The sequence below is a fragment of the Battus philenor genome, unplaced genomic scaffold (assembly GCF_028537555.1).
Source record: "Battus philenor isolate CCGP_79_NKW_IND1 unplaced genomic scaffold, ilBatPhil1.0.hap1 SCAF_20, whole genome shotgun sequence".
Classification (NCBI taxonomy): Eukaryota; Metazoa; Arthropoda; class Insecta; order Lepidoptera; family Papilionidae; genus Battus; species Battus philenor.
In genome coordinates, this window is record NW_027181683.1 from 733,359 (window position 1) to 750,841 (window position 17,483).

General features: G+C 37.0%; 1 protein-coding gene across 1 annotated transcript in view; it reads right to left on the reverse strand.

The window, feature by feature from the left end:
• Nucleotides 1-1,229: 1,229 nt before the first annotated feature.
• plx (PTB_TBC1D1_like and TBC domain-containing protein plx) overlaps nt 1,230-17,483 on the reverse strand; it is a 58,490-nt gene continuing 42,236 nt past the window's right edge. The window contains exons 8-23 of the mRNA XM_068766053.1: nt 17,106-17,228; nt 16,860-16,975; nt 15,273-15,364; nt 13,895-14,036; nt 12,957-13,083; nt 12,667-12,769; nt 11,839-11,954; nt 10,673-10,819; nt 9,240-9,404; nt 7,852-8,016; nt 7,142-7,293; nt 5,446-5,544; nt 4,620-4,773; nt 3,862-4,031; nt 2,886-3,032; nt 1,230-2,508 (exon numbers count right to left, since the gene is read on the reverse strand). Of these exons, the coding sequence (XP_068622154.1) occupies nt 1,633-2,508; nt 2,886-3,032; nt 3,862-4,031; nt 4,620-4,773; nt 5,446-5,544; nt 7,142-7,293; nt 7,852-8,016; nt 9,240-9,404; nt 10,673-10,819; nt 11,839-11,954; nt 12,667-12,769; nt 12,957-13,083; nt 13,895-14,036; nt 15,273-15,364; nt 16,860-16,975; nt 17,106-17,228 (2,894 nt within the window). The 3' untranslated portion in view covers nt 1,230-1,632. The remainder of the gene's footprint in view (nt 2,509-2,885; nt 3,033-3,861; nt 4,032-4,619; nt 4,774-5,445; nt 5,545-7,141; nt 7,294-7,851; nt 8,017-9,239; nt 9,405-10,672; nt 10,820-11,838; nt 11,955-12,666; nt 12,770-12,956; nt 13,084-13,894; nt 14,037-15,272; nt 15,365-16,859; nt 16,976-17,105; nt 17,229-17,483) is intronic.

The window sequence follows — 17,483 nt, forward strand, 5'->3', positions numbered from 1 at the left end:
CTATGATGATTAGAGATTCTAAAATTTATTATTATATATTTCTTTTCAGCTACAAATGTATACATAATGAATGAGAAATTTTTTCGAAAAAATAAAATTAGTGAATCTATTGTCAGGTGAAATAAGTTTGCATATTTTTAATAAAATATACCTTTAACAAAGCTATTATTTATAAATATATCTATGCTTCTACATCTTTTTAATGATTTAATATTTTATCTGTATCGAACATGTTGAACTCTAGTTTTAGTTCTACCCTCGCGAGTGCGTGTGGGTAAATCGAATAAATTTTCATAAATATTGCGATTAATTAGAAAATATCTATTTAGTCGTTGTATTTGGGTGATCAACAATATTTTAAATAACCTAAAGACTACCATCAAAAGGAAAATATATATTAATTCTTCACTAACTTACATCTAAGTACGAACACCACAATGTAGGCACTATCGAATTACTACTGACACGGAATAAAAAATGGCGGCAATGTGACGGGACTTATTCCCGCCAAAATAGATAATTTGTGTAATAATTTCATAATTAAGAACTTTAGTGTTTTCAGTATCATAGAAAACGTTAATTTTGAAGGTTTTATTTTATTGTTATCAAAAAGTAAATTAAATATATCATTTAAATCCCCGGAAATTAGCAAAGGTAACTTTTTTCCTAGGCTGATAGAACTGTCTATATATAACATTTGACAAGCGTCTGTCTGTATTTTGAAAGATGTTTTTTGTCTCTATTGGTCGATGTCTCAACATTGGTTCTTCGCGATTATTTTGCTAAAAACTGATTTGGATCCGTACGATTCCTAGCCATTCGGAGAACCCAAAAAACCAATGCGAGGACGTCGTTGACACGATTGAGGAGATGACTAAATCGAAGGTCTTGAAGGCTGTACCGGAATAAGACTATTCAAACTATTTTGAGGACTGTAAAAAGCGCATTACATTGAAATAGAGGATATTGATTTGGAGGAAGAAATAAATTCGCCTTACTTTTTGATCACAGAGATGAGGGTATATTTCAATCGGGCAGTTCCACTTTGAATCATTAACTGAACTCGTGTACATCATACGAAGAATAGCAAGGACCAAATTCAACCCCCCTCCCCCCCTAAACAGCATTCCTCAATTTGTAATTTGTGGCAACTGATTTATAGGTTACAATTTATTATTGTAGGGTAAACATATATTTTATAAGTACTTTATATATTACGTTGTCCATTTTTGTTTGATTCGTTGAAACCGTATACAGCACCTATTTGTTTATAATTTTTAATTTATACAGGATGTATTTTCTTTAGTGTGACAAATAAATAAAATTAGCATCGTGCGTAAGCGTCCTATGTAAATCAAATCGTATAAGCTAACAGTTTTAAAGCTCTAAATACTGAATTCCTATATATGTCTGAATAAACCTACACATCTAATTCACATATTAAAACTACCCATTTTAATGTATATACAAAACTGTGATAATTTTGAAAATATATTATGTTTTTATATCTATGAGGGATCGGGAAGTTGGTGTATGTAAATCCAGGTGAGAACGGATGAGTCCGGGTGAGACCACATGAGTCCAGGTGAGACCAGATAAGTCCGGTTGAGACCAGGTGAGTCCGTCACGCAGTCAAGAGTGAGCAGCGTCATGGTGACGCAGAGGCCGGATCTGCTTCAGTTTGGTAGACTGGCCGTCGAACTTGATGTCTACGTCGCAGTCGCTAAGCGGGTGGGATATAATAGACACGTTATCGTCCTTCCGATCAGAGTCCGGTGGGCTCAATGGCGTCACAAACCCACTGTCATTCAATTTTACATCTTGTACAGTTACATTAGGTTTCAAATTTAAAGACATGCTCTTTTTACTCTGGAACATGTTCAAGTCGTCGATGTAAGACGGTGACAGCTTCTGATCCAGCCGTTTCAAGTTCTCGTCGAAGTCATGCTTCAGCTGCTGCTCGAAGAGCCTCTCCTGGCGTATCTGTTCGTGAGTGTTCGCGAAGAATCCAGAGTTCTTCTTCCCCAACTCCCGGAGCGACTCTGATATGATCTCTGTTCGGAACTGTTGGTTCTCAGACTTCTCGTCGAGGACTTTCATTGGGTAATGCTTCTGGGCAATGAGACCCGAATGTATGGACTGGGATTTCTTCAACATGAAGTGCTTTCTGTCGGTGTCGGGTGATGATTTATTTCTTTCCCTGTTCGCTGCGTTCATGACATCTTCTTTGGATATCTTTGAGAAAAGGTTCGGAGCGCTGGCTCCAGTCTTGAAGTTCTTCTTGGGGTCTTCTTCCTCGTTCGCTACGAATTTTGTTGAGAATATTTTGGAGCTGAAGGAAAGCTTCTTGCTGTAGTTCTGTATGACTCGCTTGACTTCAACTGGCACGTCCTGCCTGTGGTTCGTGATGTAGCGGCTGAGAAGAGTCAGTTGCTGTTCCATTGATTTGTTCTGAGCTTCTAGCCGCGCTTGCGTCTTTTGGTAGTTATTGATGGCGTCCATGGCAGACTGGAACAGTTTTATACAAATTTTTACTCCGTTAACCTGATTAACAGTTCAGTCACAAAGTCCATACATTATTGTATAATGTAACATAAAGGGTGATGAAATGATTGATCATACACATCATCGAACACAGTCATCAGTACAAAGTCTGCGGGGACAAATAGTAAATAATAATTAATTTTAATATATAAAAATCGGGATTTTGAAAACACTTTTGATTTGTGGATGGTGTACAATTCTGGTATTTCAAGTCTATTTGTTTCCCCTCGAAGTCAAAAGATAAGAAAATGGTACTTTTACAAGGTCTTGGTTCCACCGTTCCCGATGGTAGTTATTGAAGGTTGAGGTGATGGTACTGAAAAGAAGTGAGGGTCACTCACGTCCAGCTCGTCGGCCATGCGCTGGTTGTCAGCTGTCAGCTGCCGGTTGGATTCGGTAAGAGCGGCCAGACGCGGCATCTCCTCGCGAAGAACAGCATACTCCACCGCATACTCGCTCAGCTGTCTACCTATGTCCAAGCTCTGCACCTGTGAACCATATGCAGATAATAGATTATCTCTCCGTGACTTAAGTGACCATAAACTTGGTAATAAAGTTCGAAGTGAGAGACGATGTTTGTATACGTCAGATATATAGACGAAAAGAGAGAAAGAGAATATGATACATGGTGGAGAATTAAACAAAAATAGTTCCAAAAATATTAGATTTAAAAAAAAACTTCCTGTGTGGGACCGCCCACGTGAGTGTGTTTGGAGCGACGAGAATGAAATGCCAGTTTCGGTTATCAAAAAGGATTGAAGTGAACATAGCCTCATGATGAGCCAGAAGAAATTCAATGACCATCTAGAAATATTGAAGGTGATAGGAACAGCAATAAAAAGAAATAAAACATAAATATCTGGTAAGAAAACGTATGTATATATATACCTGTGATAAAAAAAGATAATAAATATATATAAAAGAAATTTTAATTTGAGTATTCTTGAGGATATACAAGGGAAGAGAGTGGAAGGTGTTGAAAAAAATATGAGATGATGAGATAGATAATAATAAAACGATTATGATTAATGTTCCTCATCACAATACGGGAGTACGAGAAGCCCCAATACCAGGGCCATAGAATTAAAGAAACACATACGGAGAGAAATGGACAAGATGTTTCGTGGTTTCCCAAACTTTTCTGGCTAGTTTTCCAGTGCAAACTAAAATCCGAACCCAGGCTACTCAGAAGACATTGAAGGTACCCTGAGTTACCTTAAAAAGAGGTCTTAGGCTAAGAGCACTCAATCGCCCTGAACTTGCAACTGAATTGTATTCAACGATGGACCAGTTGGATAAATAAAAGATGAACCTCACCTTCTTCATGACTTTCTCATAGATGCCTTTGTCCATGTCAGGGAGCTTGTGTTTTAGATACTCGGCAGCCTCCTCGCAGCTCTCACACAGCATCAGGCCGTCTTTATGCGCAGACAGGAGCGCCAGGGACACCGCGAACACCACGTCCAAGGACTCCAGGAAGATTAGATCTGCAAAGATGAATAGTCCATTTTCTATATATTTAAACAGTAGAAAATACTTTCTTCTAGTTAATAAAAATATATATGAAGAAAAAAATAATATAATGTGTACTCTTTTAAACACTTGTAAAGTGAAAGAAATAGAAAACTGTAGGGGGCGTCAACAGTTATAAATTGTAAAAATGCGTTTACATGCGTTTACATGTTTTTTATATAAATGATGTGCAAATACCAAATGATAAATTTATTTTTTTATAATGTCGTCTCTCGGTTGACCAAAAACCTTTCATGAAGGTCCTGTATGCGGTGGTTACGTCTTCTAGACTGATCTTATTACTATTTTCTAGACCTTTAAAACATATTTTAGCTTCCAGGGAAATAAAAATACCTAAAGATCTGGTATCTGTAAGGTGTATGTGGAACACGGAGTATGACATGTTCAAGAAAATACCTAGGAATAAATTCAAAGTAAATTTATATGAAGCAATACTGAGCAGTGTTGGCCTAGCGATAGAGGATTGAGACTTGCGATCCAAGGTCGAAGGTTCAATGATTCTTACAATTTGATGAAGATCTTCATAAAATAAGTATACTCACCAAAAACCCTGACAACGAAGCCAAGAGGGAACTGGCTGGTGAAGAGAGTCAGCATCCAGGGCGCTGCGTACAGAGCAGGAGAGATATCCAGGTCTTCCAGCTTGCTGTGCAGTTCGGGCTCGTGGTCGCGGAGCAACCGCGACAGCTGGTACAGCTGGAAAGAAGCCATCGTCAGTACCATTTAGTTAACAAAGACCTTGACAGTCTGTGACAATCATGAGACAACAAAACAAGTTTTTTTTATATAAAAGGGGGCTGTTTTAGGGGCTTCTCCCTTTTCCTCTGTCTAGAGGGGTACACGGACTATTTTTACAATTTTTTTTCGTCCTTTTTTTACCTTGTTATGTTTTTTCATAATGTCATTTATTCATTCATTTTTATTTTTTTCAAATTTTTTCATTCATTTAAATTTTTCCTAATCCTTTCATTCATCACCTTCCGTCACCACCTTTTGTTACCTTCCTACCAGAATATTACAGGAAAGTCTATCCTTTGAGGGTAGAGTTCTAATGGTGAGCTTGTTCATCCGTGGTCTCCAGCCCAGAAACTTAAGATCCCAACAGCAACATCATTGCCACTTCAACTTTTGGTGGTCTAAAAATTAATACTTGAGGTGTCTTTCTCAACGAAGGTGGAATTTTCACATCCTGTATAAAGATTTCATAATTCATGTATTCAGTGAGGGAATCTTGTAAAATGTATCAAGGCTGGATTAGGAAAAAACCTAGGAATTCTTCTATCAGCAATTCCAGAAATCATATTTACAACTCTTCATCCACCAACTAGTTCAGAATAAGACGAAGGTTTGCCTGGAACAGTGACATACCTGGACTTGAAGAGCGCTCATGTCGGGCAGATACTGCTTCCTCAATCCGCGTCGGAACATAAGGTGACGGAGCAACGCGAACGCCTCGGCCTCTTCCATCTGGAACACGTTCCTATTAGAACTTTTGGAAAACACACACTACGAGGTATTCATATGGTTTTAGTGTAGATTTAAACTGCCATACTCCAAAAGAAAGAAAATAAAGTAGTTTAGTACTAATTTGTTTGTCTATGATGAGGGCACGCTTATATAGTCAACAGTTTGACAACAACGCCATCTAGTTGCGTCGCTTGCAACAGTATACTGTTTTATCGACACCTTCTTTGTAAATTAGCGCCATCTAGTGGATTTCCTGTAATATACACATCATGCTAAGTTCTGAAGCCGTTCTGGTAAATATTGACTTCAATAGACGATATTTATGTAAACGAAGATAAAATAAACTGATTTATACCAAGTAAAACATTCATTCATAATATGTCTCTAACATAGGTAGAACAGGAATGAAGGACATTCTACTTTTCTACCTTTGTTAACATTAAGTTCCTTCGACGCGTGTTCCTATACTTTATATAATCTTATAAAGTGTAAAAAATTATCTCCTCAAATGCAGATAAGACTTGAACCATGAACGGAACTGCGTTCTTGGTCTCAGTTCGAACTTGACAGTCGCTAAAAGAATCTATTTAAGTAAAAGTTAAGGATTTAATCCCCATTACCATGTAACATAGTAATGAAATAAACTCGGGTGAAGGGCGTGCCAATCCCGAAAACATGCGCTTAAATGAAAGGCTGTATAACCTTCTAAGAGAAGTTAAGAAAGATTGCAAAGTCTGCTCTCAGCGAAATCAATGTGACGAAAGACATCAAATAACATATTATTGTGATACGTTGGAGCAGTGGCGTAGCCAGGGGGTGGCGAGCGGGGCGGCCGCACCAGGCACCACAAGTAGGGGGGGAGGCACCAAAGTTGAAAATAATTTTTGAACTATTTTTTTTGAATGATGAATAATGAAATGTTAAAAGAAAAATGAAAACCATAATTTATAGTAAATAACATAACAAATTTTACTATATATTTACTATATATCGAATTTTACTATTTTTGTGCTAAAAAAGTTGTTAAATAATATAAACATTAAAAACAGTAAACGGTTACAATTTATAACATACACAGTGTTTTAAACCTTTCATTCGCAAAACACATAAAGTGTTTTTTAAAAGGGCCCTAAATCACAAAAACACATATCTGTGTTTCAAACTAGTCGACACTATTGATTTTGAAAATGTGATTAATGACTGTGTAGGCCAAAAAACGAGGAATGTTCGTTTTTAAATTTTTCCAATAAATTTTATGAAGATCTAATGTTATTTTATATATATTTATTATTATTTTGAACCAAAAAAATATATATTAACTACATTCTGTTCCGAATTTTGAAATTATTTAGACTCTTTGGGGGGGGGGGGGGGGGCACCAAGTCCCAATCTGCCCCAGGCCCCAAATATCATAGCTACGCCACTGCGTTGGAGGTAGTAAATTCAACAAGAACATTGCGAAAAGTCGCTGGTTGATTTGATTTGAAGTTGATGGAGTACAAAGTTTTAATCCTAAAAGAGTCTGTAGCACGCACGTGCAAAAATTCGTTAAAAACATGGCAAAGAAGTACTTACACATTTAAATATGGACACTTACGTGAAGCAAAAGCACGCCCGCCACGAAACTGAGGCCCTGGCAGTAGCCCACGTCTGGGTCCAACAGAGAGTAGGCCTTCAGTATGTTGTACAACGCCAACTGGCCAGGACCAAGCGCCGCCGCGAAGTATGAGTGCTTAGGGAATGTGCGACCTGTTCACATACAATAAGGTCTATTTTTGCTTGACATGTTTAGTTAACAAGTTTCTCTTATTTTTTTAATAGTCACGATTTATGAAATTTTGTTCGAAATTTAAAATTTTTCGATGCAATTTAATACACACACGCCAACGAATATTTTCTAATAAAAATTATATTTATTGATACTACACGACAAAAGTACAGAACATGTGCATTGCAGTTAAATATATGACAGCACTCCTAATAATACTCAAGACGCCGGCTAGTTAATTATCGATCGGTGTTTGGATTTCACTAATTTTTGGTGGAATAATAATAATTATTATTCACACCAGTAATTTGTTTTGATTTTCCAGAAGTCGACATAGGTTATGTAAATTTAAATATTGTAATAATTCGACAATCAATCGGAGCCAAAAATAATCGTTCAAAGAGCCGCAGTTTGGCCACCCCTTGTATATACATATGTGATATAGGTAAAATTAAATTAGTTTAAGCCTGCAGCTTTACACTTATAAATCACCCTGTATAATAATGTTAAGATAAAAATTAGGAGGTTTAGTTGCTTACCCAAGTCGATGAGTATGGCGTGCTGATGCTTGGTTAGTGTAGCGAGCAACGATCGGTAGGGGGCGTGGTAGTGGGGGCAGGCGCGAAGGTCTGGAGGTGGGGCGCGCAGACTGGCCTGCTCAGCCAGGAAGTACCACACAGCACCGCGCGAGACACGAGGAACTCCTGTCAAGTGTAGTAGTACAATGCTTAGTAAAAACATACATACGTATATATATATATATATATATATATACATACGTATATATATATATATATATATATACATACGTATATATATATATATATATATATATATAAATATATATATATATTAAAGTTTTTAATTAACAAATAAAAAATAAGGGTTAATCGTAGAGGGGTGAAAGTTTAGGGTTGTATGTATTTTGGTATGCTGTATCATAATAAAATAAAAACCAAAAAATTTGTTTAAAGAAAAAATTAGGGGTGGACCACCCTCATCACTTAGGGGTATGGAAAATAGATAGTAGCCGATTCTCAGACATACTGAATACGCATATAAAATTTGGTAAAAATCGGTCAAGCCGTTTCAGAGGAGTTTAAGTTCGAACACCGTGACACGAGAATTTTATATATTAGATATATATATATATATATATATATATATATATATATATATATATATATATATATATATATATATATATATATATATATATATATATATATATACAACACACATTTGAATATACATTTATACATATAGTACCGCCAGATTCAGAATGTTGATTCTATGGAGAAGAATAAACAAAGTAAGCATGATAATAAACATGGGCATGTTTATATTCTTTATAATCTTAAATACAATAAGAAAAGCTCTAATTTTATGGACTTGATTTTGAATTGCACAGCGGACAGTTCAGCTGATTAAAGTCTAGAACATTCTTTCCCAACCTTTTCCATGCCATGCTCCACCATGCCTTTCTAAAATGCTTACGCCATCTCTATAACAAACAACTGTTATATTTAAGAGTTAAACAAGTGTTGAGTCCATTTTCGAATCTCCCAACTGTGGGGCGTGGGTCCCGCGTTAGGAGACACCGACACAATGGGTGGTCTTGCATATAGCGACTTCTCGCAACCTGAACTATGTCATATGTCCACCTGGTTGCTACTTAAACCTTTTGGTAGCAAAAGCCTTTCCAACAGTCACTTCTAGAGTATTCTATAAAAACCAGTATCAAATTGAACTGTACTTACAGTTTCGGATTCTCGAGTTAATAAAGTTAGTTAAAAAAAATTAAGTTACTCATAACTTAAGTAATGACCCCCCCCCCACCCCCTTTAGGGCAAGCGAATCATTCGCACGCAATGCGACACGTAAATATGCGTGAGTGAGTGTCGAGTGCGTGTGTCCGGTCACGTACCCCTGCGCACGGCCTGCGTGAGCATGTGCCGGTCGACCTTGGCAGCGGGCTGCGAGGGATCGCGGGCCAGCAGCTGGTCCCACATGAGCGCCACGCCCGCGTCGCAGGCGCCGAGTTCGCCGTACTCCAGCTTAATGCGACGAACAGCCGAAGACTCTTCGCTCTCTGCAATATTTAGTCATTCTTGTTTATTTCTTTCTGCTTCTTCTTCACAACTATAAAATGTGTGATGAGTCAAAAAAAAATATGTATTAAAAATTTTTATGAATATAATTATTTTATCTTTACACGCTAGAAAACATGTACAGTAATACCCCGCTTTACGCGAGGGATACGTTCCAAAAAAAAATCGCGTTAACTGAAATTCGCGTATAACGAGGTATATGATTAAACATAGTCAAAAATTATTACAAAAAAATATAAATCATTTTAATCAATCATTTTAATTCTAGGAACACTTTATGCAATACATACTCTTATTTTTTACGGAAAAATACATCTATTGTCTTTTGGGTAACGTTTTGTTTACGTTCTTGTAAAATACGTTCATAACACCCAACACTGTTTTTAATTGTTTGACAGATGGTCAAGACACCATAGAGAAGTTGATGACTACATTATATTTATATGCACTCTTTCGCGTAATTCGAGGTATTTGAGCGCGAAATTTGCAATTCGCGTTATAGTGAAACCGCGTATAACGGGGTCGCGTAAAGCGGGGTATTACTGTAAATAGTTTTAGAAAAATAAACGAAAATTACAATGGGCAGTCTTATACGAGGCAATTTCAACAACCATAATATGGAAACAGTAGAAGTATAAATAATAGACAGTTAACATGTACAATACATACATATATGAAAATAGCATATATACTTATAATATATAAAGTATAATATACATATTACGGTATAAATTATGAAGTAAAGCATTCCTAATCACAGATATAGTAAATATTTCTTAACCATCTTCTTAAATAATTTATGAGATCATTCTTCGTTATGCAAACCAACCCAGAGATATAAAATAAATAATATCATTATACAGGGTGATTGGTTATAAATATATGAATATTATGAGGTTGCTATATTTTATTGACATTTAATACCATGGTTCAAGCTATTCAAAAAATAATAGTTTCAAAACATAATGTAGTAAGAAAAAGTTTAGGCTATTTCAGATCAAATCGATGAGCAAGTTAAAAGTGATTCTAATGCATTTGCTCTTTCACTCTCTTTCTCTCTCAGATACATTCGCTCTCACTCTCTTCTCTTACATACACTTTCTCTTTCTCTTTTTTACATACTCATTCGTCTTCTCATATACTCATTTCTCAGATCGAACACGTATTAATATACATAAAGAATATTAAGAAAGAAGAGAAATACTTATCTCTACTTCTAGAAACAAAGTATACCAAAAGCTTATCGCACCTTTCAACCTAGCATTCTCTTTTTCCATCCGAACGAGCAGTATAGTCTGGTCGATCGCCATCTTCCACAGCTGCCGCAGCTGCTCCCGGCTTCTCTTGCCCTGGTTCAAAGCCGGCAGCCCCAGGAGTTGATTTGAGGTTAATTCACCTGGAGTAACATCAAGATGGTATCAATATGAAGTCTTTAAATAAAAATGGTGTATTTAGTTTGAATATCATCAACTCTAAGCATTTCGTAATTAGTTTCCGCCTGGTGCTCGAGGTTGGGTTCAGGCATGAAGTGAAGAAGAACCTACTTAGTTTGTATGGTAGCTAAGATGGCTTAATCCAGAGGAACTTCACCAACTAGCATCATTAAACTCTGAAGTCAGTGGAGCGAAAAGTAAAGGAGTCAAATCTGCTGAAGGAGAATAAGAAAGGCTAGTAATGATACTATTTGCAATGTATGCAGTTGACGGTCTTTGATCGACGTGTGTTGTCGGTGATGATATACAGATCCGAGACGTGATCAGTTACGATGGACCTTATGAGAAGGCTCAAGGTAACCAAGGGAGCAATGGAGAGGGCTATGCTCGGAGATCGAATCAGAAATGAGGAGATCCGCAGAAGAGTCCAAGGTCACTGATGCAGCTCGAAGAATTGCTCGTCTGAAATGCTAGTGGCCGGGGCACATTGATCGTGCAACCGAAGGTCGTTGGAGCAGCAAAGTTCTCGACCACGAGCTGGTGGAAGCGGTGTGGGCAGATCCCCACTAGGTGGACCGACAACATAGTTAAGATCGATGGCTAATGGAATGAAAGAGAAAGACTGGGAAAATTATAGAATGAAAGAAACAGTATGACAGATAAGATGATACACGAAAGAGAAGAATGATAATAAAAAAAATATGAATAAATTACTAGAAATAAAAAGTTCCTGTCCCACACGAGATAGGGGAACGAGAGGTCCACAACAGCGGGGACAATTTAAAAAAAAAAATAGTTAAGATCTGGTCACAGGACTGGTCATCGGATCGATCTTTGTGGTCTATGTCTTGCAGTGGGGATCCATCGCAGGGGGTACATCGGGAAGACGCAGGCCTTGGAATTCTGCAAGCATTAGAAATGGTGGGGGAGGAAAATGTCCAGAGATGGACGATGGATTATGACAAAGATGATTCTGTACTACCTTCCTGTACTTCCGGCGGCTGAATAGCCTTCTCGTAGATAGCCTGCCTCCAGGTCGCGTCCGATTCACTGCCTGCCTCCGTCGCAGCAGGTCTGGAGTCGCTCACTTTCAGGAATCTAAGAACAAACCAGATCAACTGTTAGGAGTATACAGGATGATTATTTAAAAATCTCATCACAGTGTACAAGTTTTTTTGATACAGCGATATATATTGAATTGATATACACTGAACAGTGGTAGCGAGTTCGATTCCCGGGATGCAATCTTATATTTATTATTCTCAATTTATGCATATATTATATAGGATTGCCACATGCTCACAAATAAGTGCCCATAGTATGGACGGCAGTATCTTCTATATACCATAATACCACACTGCGATCCCCAAGCCGCCTTCCAAGCGTGGGAACTTATACCTTGCAATAGGTGTCCATCGGCTGAAAAGTAGAATGTATGATACGCTATTCTATTTATTATTTTATTAAAAAAGCGTTTTAAAAATCGGGATTACTTAATATTATATACATTTTTTGTTGTTTAGTGTCCTTATAGACTTTGTACACAGATGTTACTGGCCAATAAAACCTGGCAAAAACAAATTACTGTAATGTATGATTGTAAATAGGTATAAAATATATATACTACACATTAATATCGTATATGTTTTTACACCTATAACTAAGTTATATACGTAAAAATCAGACTGTGAGTGATTTTTTTAAATAATAATTCTATGTTACTTTTTTAAAATAGCAAATATTATTTTGTTAACGACATTGTAAAGGTTAGTTTAAATTCTATATGCATTAGTAATAAGTAACAGCTTACATGTCCATCATCGGAGAGTTAACAGGCGTGGAGTCTTCACGCGAGTCCTCTGGTTCCTCCTCCAGCGCCGGAGGGATCACCGTCTTCGGAGACCCGGGTTGTTCTGTCAGGAAAAGGCATCGATCAAAATATATGTACATATGTGTGTATAAATATATATATGTGTATGTGTGTGTGTGGAAAGTTTTGGATGTATCAGGTCTTGAAGATATTCGAATAAAGTCCAAAGACATATCTATTAATATTTAAAATTTCATTTTCGACATTTATTGGTTACTTATCAAACGTACCTTTATCAATGGCGTATGTGGCTGGTGACATGGACTTTGATCTGTTGATATCTGGAGGCAAGAGCTCTGACCCTGAAGGTTCTGATGACGTCTCCAAAACCAAGGGTGGTGGAAGAGGGGATGGCTCCTGCGTGAATATAAAGAGTCAAACGTCAAATCTGACAGACAGTCTTTCGGGAACTATGAAACGTCTAAGTCGTCTGAGTCCAATATCCCTAAGACCCAATACGAAGGTCTTCAACCAATTTGTGTGGTCCCCGCTTTTGAGGCCTCAAATACATTACCTTGTCTCAGGTACGCACAGACAATTTTTTAAAATAATCTATTCACTTTTTAATTTTACTTTCTCGCTCTTCTCTCGTCCTTTTCAATTTCTCTTATTCGTTCTTCTTTTTTTTACATGATCTTTCATTCCTTCTCATTCCATCATCATTCATATCGCCTCTTTCCTTTCACCATTTCCCTCTGGTCTGATCGTTTACATTGGACCTCATAGAAAAGCTATCAGCTGTTCAACGAGCAATGGAGAGAGCTCAATGAGGTAGAATCAGGAATGACGAATTCCATAGACGAACGAAATCGGCATAGCCTATCTGTTTAGCTGGTTGTAGTGATAGATACCAGGGCAATAGAATATAGAACAGGTAACCAATGCTGCCTTCATGTTTTTGAATGATTGGGTCACGAAACCCAACAAAGGACGTCAATCCTTGATCAAGTTCAGACGCTATACAGGCCACTTGAAACAAGTTCAATTGTAAATCTACACGAAACGCCTATTTCTAGCAGTGGACACACTGAGTAATATATAATAATTCATCATAATCATCACCCGTAGGAAGTTCACTGCTGGAATATACATCATCAATAACAACATATCTTAACCACATAATTAATTCTTTGCCAGTATACACTTGGATCGTTTGGTGAAGTGTTACCTTTTTAATTGGAGTTACCACCAAACTGCCCTCGTCTTTACTAGCCTTCCTCTTAAGCAGGTGATCGAATCCGCTGGACAGTGATCGTTTCGCCTTCATGAAGATCGTGCTGCCGCCCAGGTATTGATTCAGGAATTCGGATCTAGTTAAAATGGACAATTAATATTAATAATATTAATAAAGAATCCTGAAAGTTTTTCTCAGCATTCTTTATTTAAATTACCACTAAAGAGATTTTCTAATTATTTAATGGAATCAGGCGTTAGTTCGCGGAAGTCCATCCTAAGTAAGAAAAGGACCAATATTTAGCCACTTCCGCACATGCAGTGGTAGTCGTGCAATGAAATGCACCGCCCGCCAGCCCGCTGATAAATGCGTATGCGGCAAACAATGCGAATCACACAACCGCCACCACCAATTCACTCAACACGTGTTTCACCCCTCCACGGGGCATCTTCAGGAGCTATGTTACACCGATTAGTGTCTCTATGACTCTGTGTTTGGCACTTGCACGACTACCACTGCATGTGCGGAAGTGGCTAAATATTGGTCCTTTTCTTACTTAGATTTTCTAATATCACATATAAAAGTTTTCCACCTATGTACTGACTCAATTATTCGCCTCTTTTAAAGCAGAATTTAAATAAATTCTCCACTAAGTTTCAACGCTGTGATAAGCGTCTTCATTCTCACAATACCGGCGCCCGCGTGCAAGCGAATATCAGGGTCGGCCAATGTCGCTCCCGACCAGAAGTCCTGGTTTCGCTACAGTAGAATATACAGTCTCCAAAGTTCCCAACCGTTAGGTAACTCCAAGGTGGATAGTTTATCCAGGGACCTATTTACGATAGGTCTTGCCTCCACCATCTCAAACTCTTCAAGCAGGTGATGGAGTTACCAAGACTTACTTCCCGTACATCACCAAGAACGCACTAGCGATTCAATCCTCGCGAGAGGCTAGATTAGCTGTTAGAAAAAATTGAACTCACAGAGGATCACACGAATATGATTTTGAAGAACCATGTCCGTGATTTCGTGTGGAATTTAATAAAAAAAATATATATGGTTTATTAAGCTTTTTTTTTGGTTTAAAAATTTTTCTAAAGTAGCCTAAGTTACTTCTATCTACCTGCCAATATGTCGCATCGAAATCAGTCCAGCCATTACAGAGATTAGCCGGAACAAACAGATATACAAACAAAAAATTATAAAATGCAATTATTCATATGCATGTAGCAAAAAGCGGCAATTACTATACTACAAAAGGACACGATAATTTTATTTATTTTTATAGATGTATTACGACATACAATATATATACTTCTAGAAAAGCATTCGAAGGGATTCTTAAATGTTAGTAAGAGAAATAAATACTTGCCTGTTTTCAGCAGTGTCGTGTACGTGGCGCTGTTGTTTAGCCTCGCAGTGTGCCCGGAGAAGCATCATCAGGAACGCGTTGTGCTCACTAACCTGGAGATCATCAGACTATAGTGACCACTTGTGTAGGTGAAAATAATTGGGGAAGAACTTAATTAGATAGTGAAATTAATCAAATCCTAGCTTCCCAAGGAGCCTATAAACACCGCTACCTAAAAGATTTTAGGGTAAACACGCTATGACCTCGAACCTGCGGAGCCTACATCTAATTTGCAGCAGTGAAAGTTAAAAAAAAAATGTTATAGATTCAGGCGTTACCTTGCGGAAGTTCATCCTAAGTAAGAAAGGGACTAATATATAGCTACTTCCGCTATGCAGCAGTAGCCGTGCAATAAAGTGCACCGCCCGCCAGCCCGCTGATAAATGCGCGTGCGGTAAACAATGCGAAATACAACTACCACCGTTAAATCACTCAACAAGTGTTTCACCCCTCTACGGGGCATCCTCAGGAGATGTTAGACCGACCAGTGCCAAACACAGAGTCTCGGCACTTCATTGTACGACTACTGCTGCATAGCGGAAGTAGCTATATATTAGTCCCTTTCTTAGTTAAAAAAATTAACTTCCCCTATAATGGCATTTATCGCCTTAAAGGTGCGAAAGTTCCAAATCCACCTAGGTCAAAGAAATTACCATGTCAAACCCATATGGGGATTTTTTGAGACCACAATATTATTAACATATTTAAATACCCTTGTAAAATTGTAAAATTTTTACAAATACTTTCAGAGACACCTTGTATACATTTTTTTCACAAAATAGTTCTTTATATAACCCTTTGAACGACAATTTATTTTCAGTCAGTACTGTTCTGGCAGACGATTTAATTTTCTTATTTTTAATAAAAGGGAATAATATAGAAATTTTCGGTTTTGTTGCTCAAGTATTTATTTATTATTATGTATGTAAAGAAACTAGTTTCTTTAATAATTCTATTATGTATTGTGTCGCGTATATTTAATGTCGGTATAGCAGTCGCTGTTTAACCTTGACACTTCATAGATGGCGCTGTTAATAATAGTGTTGCAATGGCGTCTATTGCGGTCGGTAAAGCAGTTGGTATTTGAGATGTCAAAGATATAATTTAAAATATTGTAGAATAACTTTTTAAAAGGAATCGACAATTTAAATAATGAACATTAAATGTCATTTCTCTGTTTTCAGGTAGGTAAATAGTGTAAAATATGTTCGTGATTATCATTCAGAACTAAGCATTATTGTTTATGACTCAACATAGTCGAGAGAAATTGTCATCCATATATATATATATATATATATATATATATATATATATATATATATATATATATATATATATATACACATATACATATATATATATACATATACACATATATATATACACATATACATATATATATATATATATATATACACACACAAATCAAACGTCAATCATTTCTCGCGAGTTTAGCTCGTCAAGAAATTTCAAATTAAAAGAATCTTAAATCTTACGCTGAAATAATTTCAAAGACTGAAGATTTGAAGTCAATTGACAAATCCTTACCTCATACATATGGTTAGTGCCTCCCTGGTACTTAGTGATGATGAGATCCTGTTCATCTTCTGGCAGCTGCTCGATGCGGCGTAAGATGAACGCGTGCGTCTTCTTTTCATTCATACCTAATTTATATAACAATAATGGCATGAAAAAAAATTCAAAATTATTAATTTTAGGTCAGGTTAAGTCAAAGATCTATAAATCACAACTGCTCTACTGATAGTAGAGAATAAAGAAGAATTCTCCACCTACCTTCAATATCATGACACAGCCTGTGATACCAGAGCATGGGGCAGTGCTCGCATGTCATGTTCGGAGACTTTTCCCTCGACTTCTTCAAGAGTTCCGCATGAGCGACGAAAGCCTGTCTGATCGCTGAAAACCGAAGCTAAATAAGTACATATTTTTTATTTGACTTTATTATTGATGTCAATATGGAGTTCCATTTAACTTAAATTATGAAACTGTGTTCTTCTTGCTCTAGACATATAATAGGTAGGCGCAAAAGTAATGTCGTATATGTGCCTTAATTTTTACAAATGGCGCCAAATGCCATGACATTAATTAATGTCACCTGTCTTAGGTAACCTGTCTTAGATTTTAAATAAACTTTTTTGGTATTGTCACGAA